At 42.2% G+C, this 6,849-nt stretch overlaps 2 protein-coding genes across 2 annotated transcripts; one reads left to right on the top strand and one right to left on the bottom strand.

The window, feature by feature from the left end:
* Positions 1–93: 93 nt before the first annotated feature.
* On the bottom strand, positions 94–3,925 carry LOC136435300 (alpha-N-acetylgalactosaminide alpha-2,6-sialyltransferase 2-like). The gene is made up of 8 exons (XM_066428655.1): positions 3,883–3,925; positions 3,487–3,655; positions 2,905–3,085; positions 2,257–2,437; positions 1,921–2,083; positions 1,562–1,679; positions 1,155–1,297; positions 94–631 (listed from the first exon to the last, which is right to left on the bottom strand). The coding sequence occupies exons 1-8, from the start codon at positions 3,923–3,925 to the stop codon at positions 382–384; spliced, it is 1,248 nt and encodes a 415-aa protein (XP_066284752.1). The 3' UTR covers positions 94–381.
* A 398-nt stretch (positions 3,926–4,323) lies between these two features.
* Positions 4,324–6,365, top strand: LOC136435021 (peroxisomal biogenesis factor 19-like). Its single transcript, XM_066428192.1, has 2 exons — positions 4,324–4,743; positions 5,679–6,365. Exons 1-2 carry the CDS (start codon positions 4,360–4,362, stop codon positions 6,252–6,254), a joined length of 960 nt encoding a protein of 319 aa, XP_066284289.1. The 5' UTR covers positions 4,324–4,359; the 3' UTR covers positions 6,255–6,365.
* The last annotated feature ends 484 nt before the right edge of the window (positions 6,366–6,849 follow it).

The raw sequence follows: 6,849 nt of genomic DNA, 5'->3' as shown, positions 1-6,849 counted from the left end.
AACCTCAAGACAAATTGCCTTCAATACAGAGGAACAAACGTAGAACCGTTATAGAATTTGTGAAGCCGAGCGATCTACCTACGTCCACGACAGCACTGCACTGTGTACATTGTTGCAAGGAGGTGAGTGTTGCCACTTCCGGGTTCGTGTTTGTTTCTGTTTTGCCTTCTGACTCTGACGATGATAAGTATATTGAAACTGACTATATCTATTTATCCTGGATACCAACAACAATAAAAAGATACCTATTCTTTGTTTGTATCTTAAAATTTATTCAACATTTTTAGTTACTGATTTCCTACCTGCGTCACTTATAACGTTAGCTGTAGACTTTAAAGATGCCTATTAAATCAACAGTACAGTATAGCGGCATAAACGCGCTCAGAACACGTCTCGTCTGTACCAGTACACGATACCTTCCTTATCCAAACTATCCCACAGCCTGATCTCCCGCTTGTGATCATGACTTAGTTTCACGATTCTGAACTTCTTGTACTTCCGGTCGAAGTAGTGGTTGCTGTACTTGGTGTTGTAGCCCAGTCCGTATAGGCTCAGCTTGTCGCAGGTATGGAGGGCCGTCATGGTCATGATGGCGCCGGTGGTGGGGCGGAATGACTTCACTCTCATCCACCTGTAGGATTCATCAGGAAAACCGTCATGTACAACCCTCATGTATATTCCAATCTCCAAGCAGATGTGGGGGAGGCTAAAGTCGTTAGTTTTCCTATCGATATCTATCCTTTCCTTTCCATTTCTCCGGGAGGCGGTTTGACACAGAGACAGACAGATAGGTAAACGTAACGATTTAGTCTGGCAACATCTGCTTGGAGATCAGGTCACGTTATATTTAGCCTGACTAAATCGCGCTCCTAGGTCACCCTCTGACTTACCGACGGTAAAGGAATCGTTCCGGCCCTGACTATGGACAGCAAGGGTTTGTACATGTGTCATATGGACTAGGGGTACATGTATATGCTACATTTATAGCGTATACGTAATCGCATACGGAGCAACTACTTCTTCTTTGTCAGTCTATCAGTAAGAAAGTGTTCTATCTTTATCATTTAGGGTGATAAAGCTTATTATCATCGATTGATCAATGATATAATGCATTTATGTACCGGCAATCTTGCTTTGAGTAAATCAAGACTTACACAAAGTGTATGTATCTCATGAAGTCGGGATGAATGATTCGAACGTCTTCAGGTGGTACTTCGAACTCGCCCCTACGTTCTCCTATAGCCTTCAGGTACAAGAAGTCATCTTTTCTGCACGGCACATAGATGTACGTGATGTTCTGAAATACAAAAATTAGAATATAGACTAGAATCACACACTTGCCCTGATTGTATTTTTTAATGTTTGTGCCCAGGGTTATTTGAAAAGCAGATCCGTAGATCTGAGATGTACTCGGGTTAAATAAATAAATTGAAAATTGAATTGAATACTAGCAGCTATTTTCAGTGTCTCACAATCTTACAACAACGACAGAGTGTACTTCTACATATTTGATATAATTAAATGGTCGCAATATAGGCCGCAACACTACATCCAAACTAACCGGGCTAACAGGGTAGTCCTCTGGCTTCACGTATCGGAGAGAGCGGTCGAAGAACACGTAGTGGGTTGTCCTACTTCCGACGTCTTTCTCGTAGCCTTTCGTATAGGCTTCATTCACCCTGGGTAAAGAGCATTATAGCATTATGTATCAATTTTCCAAAGGAATTTTTGTGGACAATCCACTGCTTTCATTATCACAGATTTATGGATTGTATCCATCAAACTTTGCAGACTGAAGTTTAAGATGAGATGGGGACAGGAAAATTTCTCTGTTTGGTCAGCTTCTCGATTAAAAGCCATACATGCACATATGATATGGTGAAATTATGATGATACATAAAAAATCAGTTATGATTTTACCTAAAAACGTAGTCATGCTTGTCGATCTCCACGCCCATACTGGAGCCGTTCAACATCCCACCATTGCCAACCACGGCACAGGTTATACACTGGGGCCTGCTCCTCCCCGTAAAGTTGGAGATGGTATCGTCCACTGGAAACATCTTCAGCACATCTCGGACCTCTAATGACGGCAAAAAGGACGGTCTAATATAAATATGGCGTTTTCGCATTTTATTGCGATGAATTACTGAATGGGACAGAATTGAATTTTTAAGAATCTGTACTCTACTCTATCTGTCTTCCAAACATGCTAATAGTGATATCATTTCTGGTGGAATAGTGTTATTTGCCTACCCTCGTAAGTAATATTTTCCATGTAGTAGTTGTAACCGAATGGTATTTCCCACTTTTTCATCCTCCAGTATTCTCCTACATCAAGCCAGTTGCAGTTGATCAGCATCTGTATGTCAGGGTGAAAGATCGGGCCAAACTCTTCTGACTCGGAGGCTGTCGTCTGTAGACTTTCAGAACACGTCTAAAAGTCCGTATCAAAAGAAATCAACAATTGTATTACTGTTGTTGCTCTCTTAGTAGAACAATGATTACATGTATATCACCCCCTGCAAATTTGGTGATCATACATCATACCGTTTGGAAATTATGAGGGGGGGGGGGCGCTGCTCTCAAACTCAAAAATGTTCTCCAACTCAAAAACATTCACTCACCGGAATTTTCGACCAAATCACTCGGTCTTCAGCAGCTATCTGTCCCAAGTGCCGTAGACTTGAGTGAACTTTTTTGAGTTGGAGAACAGTTTAAGTATATTACCAACTCAGATGAACTTTCATGCTAAGACATGTAATTCATTACAATATATGGGTAAGTACCATAATCTTACGACATGCGAAAAAAGGATAACCAAGGGTCAATAACAAATACAGGTATCTTATTGAGTGTCTCATGCAAAAAAGGGTATTGATATTTAAGAAGTGTCAGACTTACCGACATGTTCCATTTGGGGTTTCGTCTGAAATAGAACTTGTCGTCGCTGTTGTTTGTTAAGTGGAAAAGTGGACCCAACTGCCGCGACGTCGACGTTCTTGTGATGCAGACCTGGTCCATCGTGGCGTCACTGTCATCTAATGCAGGATGGTGACCGTCAGCGTTCCTGTTTGCTATCATGCTGCAATGAATTTTGACAACATGTGTATCATTACAGTACGTTTGCAGGTAACCAGGAATAATACTTAAAGGAGTTTCAGAAAAGGACGTAGTGGCACATGGCTGGTCATATAAAGTAAGAAGCATCGGGTTTCGGATGGGATAACGGTATGTAAAACGAAGATGTATAATACCTTTAAAATCCCACCCTTACTCAAACGACTTTAAGGACATTTCTGCCGTATATGCGTGTACCTAGTCATCTTCTTTTCCTGGTAGTGGATTCCCCGAAGAAGTCGTCAAGGATTTCATTGATCTAAGTCAAGAATCATTATACAAACCACCAATTATTTGGTGTATACATCATATGCATAGTAACGACATAAATTGGTAAATGTCTAAGAAGTTAATGTGTTGTCATACCCAATGATCGGGAAGTTCAATTCTAGTTTTATATCTTTGAGCGGGTTCCTGTCCTGCCCGGTACGCAGGACGTCGCTGCCGATCTGAAGAACGCCAATCAGCAACAAGCCTCCGGCTAACAGCGACTTCCACCGTCGTCTCAGCAGCCCGTGCAGCATATCTGCCGATTCTGAGACAATATGTCAACAGAAAAAGAAAACATTATTGTATCTGGGTCCTGTCGTCTAACTTTGCCGACTTTAATTTGTTAGACTACGAATGCTCTGTGAAAAAAACGTCTCGCTAAGTAAGGATATAAACAGGTACTGTTCCCTAGTTTCACAGCCAAGACAGCTTTCCGCCGGTTGAAGACCTTTGGTTGGCTTCTTGCAAACAACATATTTCTGCTAGCCTGACGAATCGCGCTCCTAGTAGCCAGCCGGTCCTGTACTGCCGCCATCCCCTGGGGGGTCAGTAACCTCCGGCCGAGAGTTTGTGTAAATACAGGCTAATATTTCTGCCACCCCAAAGATATGAAAGATGAGAAAATGTCCAAGTGATAATACCGTACCATATAGTTACAGTACGGGCAATGAAAATAAAACGTATTGGTAACCTTTGAAAATAAATATTGTTAACGTTAACGTTAATAATTCAATTATCAGAAAAGTTATCGAAACAGAAATTGAAGGATGCCTGTATGGTTAAGAAATGACTTTCCTCAAGTAATGTCTCAATACGAATGTATCAGAGATTTGGATATGAAAATGTTGTATTCATGTGCTTCGTTCTTTTACTGTACATTGCTCCTAGCCTTCCCCTAGCCTCGCACCCCTTGGGATATTGGAACAGTCCCGCTCATGATTCAACTTTGACCCACATCAGTGTTCCAAGATGGCGGAAAATTGTGCGTCTGCTTCGCAACCTGCGGAAAATCCTGTTCCCGACCCAGAATTAGACGATTTGTTAGACAGTGCTCTATCAGATTTTGACAAGGCTAAAACCCAGGATGCGGGGAAGGCGGCGGAAGGTCAGGCGGCGGGCGCTGACGGGGGGAAACCCGCGGGAGTAGGGGCGGGTGAGCCGCAGTCGGGAGGCGACTCCTTCCCAACTGACGAGGAAGCCCTTTTCAGCGAGGTGTTTGAACAGGAGCTGGCCGGGCAGATCGCAGATGAGTTCGAGAAGGCCATGAAGACTCTGGAGGAAGAAAACCCACAGCTGATGGCCCAGTTCTCCAAGTTGGCCGAGGCTGCGGCGAAGGCTTCAGATGGAGAACAGGTCGGTGTGTTTGACGAGAATTATGGGCGTGACCTTTGGCGCAAAAGCCATAGCTATAGATACTGATCTTATCTTATCTTATCTTACATACAACACTGGGCAAAACCCATTTGAAGGTATCACGCCCACGTGATTAAGAAACGGGTAAAAGAAATATGTAATTGCCTGAAGCTTGCTCGCGAATACCCAGTGACGATAGAAAGTGATTGGAATGGTCAAGTATGATAGCACCTTTATATAATTATGACGGTTACTGATGTAAAACGATCAATTATGATGTTTGTGTCTTCTCAGGGCTCGAAATTCATTTTTGGAAATAGGTGCACTGGTGCACCCAACCCAAAAAATTAGGTGCACAGAAAAAAAAGAATTGGATGCACCACATAGAATAAACTTATTATAAAGTTGAATGTCAGCAAAACTTAAGTTTGAGGCTACTGCCTCTCTTAAGAACTTCAATCTGTAATTCTATCCAGCTTTCAAATTTCAACCAAGCAATTATACATGAAATAAAGTACAACAAAAGGTAATATTGCTTTTTCTGATACTTTCATGTCAAGAATATTCTGTATGCTAGTGTACAAGAGAACCGTTACCCTATAGAGAACAAAAATATCTAGGTGCACCAGTGCACCCACAGTCAAAAATTAGGTGCACAGCTCCAATCTTGGGTGCACACAGGTGCACATGCACCCACTATTTCGAGCCCTGCCTCTCGTGATCAAATTCTAGATATCTTCTGTTTATGAAGCTGTATTCCAGTTAAAAACTAAAGAAGTAATCAGTGATGATTTAACTACTGTGCTGCTCTTTTTTAAAAGAAAGGCTACTGTATAATATGTCTAACCTTCATCAACGTACTGTATAATATCATGAAAGTTTTAAAGAAGAAAAAGAAGTCCTAAGTCCTGACAATGTATTTGTCATTCTGATAGGGACCAGAAGCCAGTCCTGAAGGTGGGACCACTGAGCTGGCCAGCTCTCTGTCCCAGACCCTCCAGAGCATGGCACAGAACGCAGAAGAGCTCCAGAACAACCCCCTCACAGAGGATGACCTTCTCAAGGCCATGTCTGACCTTGGGCTGGGGTCAGAAGGCGCAACAGAGGGTGCGGGTGGCACCGACCTCCTTCCCATGATGCAAACCATGATGAAAAACCTCCTCTCCAAGGAAGTGTTGTACCCCTCCCTGAAGGACATCTGTCAGAAATACCCGGACTGGCTGGAACAGAACAAGTCCAAACTGTCCCAGGAAGACAACCAGAAATATTCCCAGCAGTTTGAACTCATGAAGCAGATCTGCGGCGAGTTCGAGTCAGAAGCAGAGACGGACACAGAAGAGGTCAAGGCCAAGAGGTTTGAGAAGACGTTGGACTTGATGCAGAAGATGCAAGATTTAGGTCAGCCACCAAAGGAGTTGGTAGGAGAAATGGCACCTGGGATTGAGTTTGACGAACATGGCGTTCCTAAACTTCCAGGTGGCAAGGAAGGAGAGGCATGTTCTGTCATGTAGCTAGGTTGAAAACATGTATGTCAGCAAGGTAGCAAAAACAACCATTATCTACTAGGCTGTATCAAGTTTGAATGAAGTTTTAACACCTGATTTAAAGCACTGAGCAAGGAAGACCTGTAGCCAAACTAATGTCAAATTTCTGAAGTGAAATATGAGTGAGGAATCATCACAAAAGATGATGTTAGGTAAAGTGAATAAAGCTTAAAGTAATAGATGTATGATTAGGACCACAGTGTAGTCAAATTGAGGTTAGGTCATGTACTGTTAAAAGTTGTTCTGGTCACTGCTCAGCTTGTGCCATTATCTTGTGAGCAATGTACATGTGTAATGAAAAGTGCAATTGGTTTATAAAAGCTGTCTCTCCCAGAAGTTGTACTAGTAATGACCATCTTTGTATGGAGTAGAAATAGCAATCATTCACAATATTCAACACATGCTTGAATGTATTTTCAAAGAATTGTTGTTGATTGTATCTTAGAGCCTAATAGTAATACATGATACAGTCATGAAGGCCTATAGTTCATTCCATGGAGTAAGATCATATTAGTCTAATGATTGTTGAATTGTAAGTGCATATTGGCACTGTTATGGCCAA

Source organism: Branchiostoma lanceolatum, chromosome 5 (genome assembly GCF_035083965.1).
Source record: "Branchiostoma lanceolatum isolate klBraLanc5 chromosome 5, klBraLanc5.hap2, whole genome shotgun sequence".
Lineage (NCBI taxonomy): Eukaryota > Metazoa > Chordata > Leptocardii > Amphioxiformes > Branchiostomatidae > Branchiostoma > Branchiostoma lanceolatum.
This window is presented reverse-complemented; position numbering and strand designations above follow the sequence as displayed.

Coding starts and splice junctions, on each gene's coding strand:
- LOC136435300 (XM_066428655.1), bottom strand. CDS start 3,925: ATGGCGGCAGTACAGGACCGGCTGGCTACTAGGAGCGCGATTC. Junction 1,680..1,920: donor AAGCATGACTACGTTTTTAG/GTAAAATCATAA, acceptor CTCTTTACCCAG/GGTGAATGAAGCCTATACGA. Junction 632..1,154: donor ATGAGATACATACACTTTGT/GTAAGTCTTGAT, acceptor TGAATCCTACAG/GTGGATGAGAGTGAAGTCAT.
- LOC136435021 (XM_066428192.1), top strand. CDS start 4,360: ATGGCGGAAAATTGTGCGTCTGCTTCGCAACCTGCGGAAAATCCTGTT. Junction 4,744..5,678: donor AGGCTTCAGATGGAGAACAG/GTCGGTGTGTTT, acceptor TCATTCTGATAG/GGACCAGAAGCCAGTCCTGA.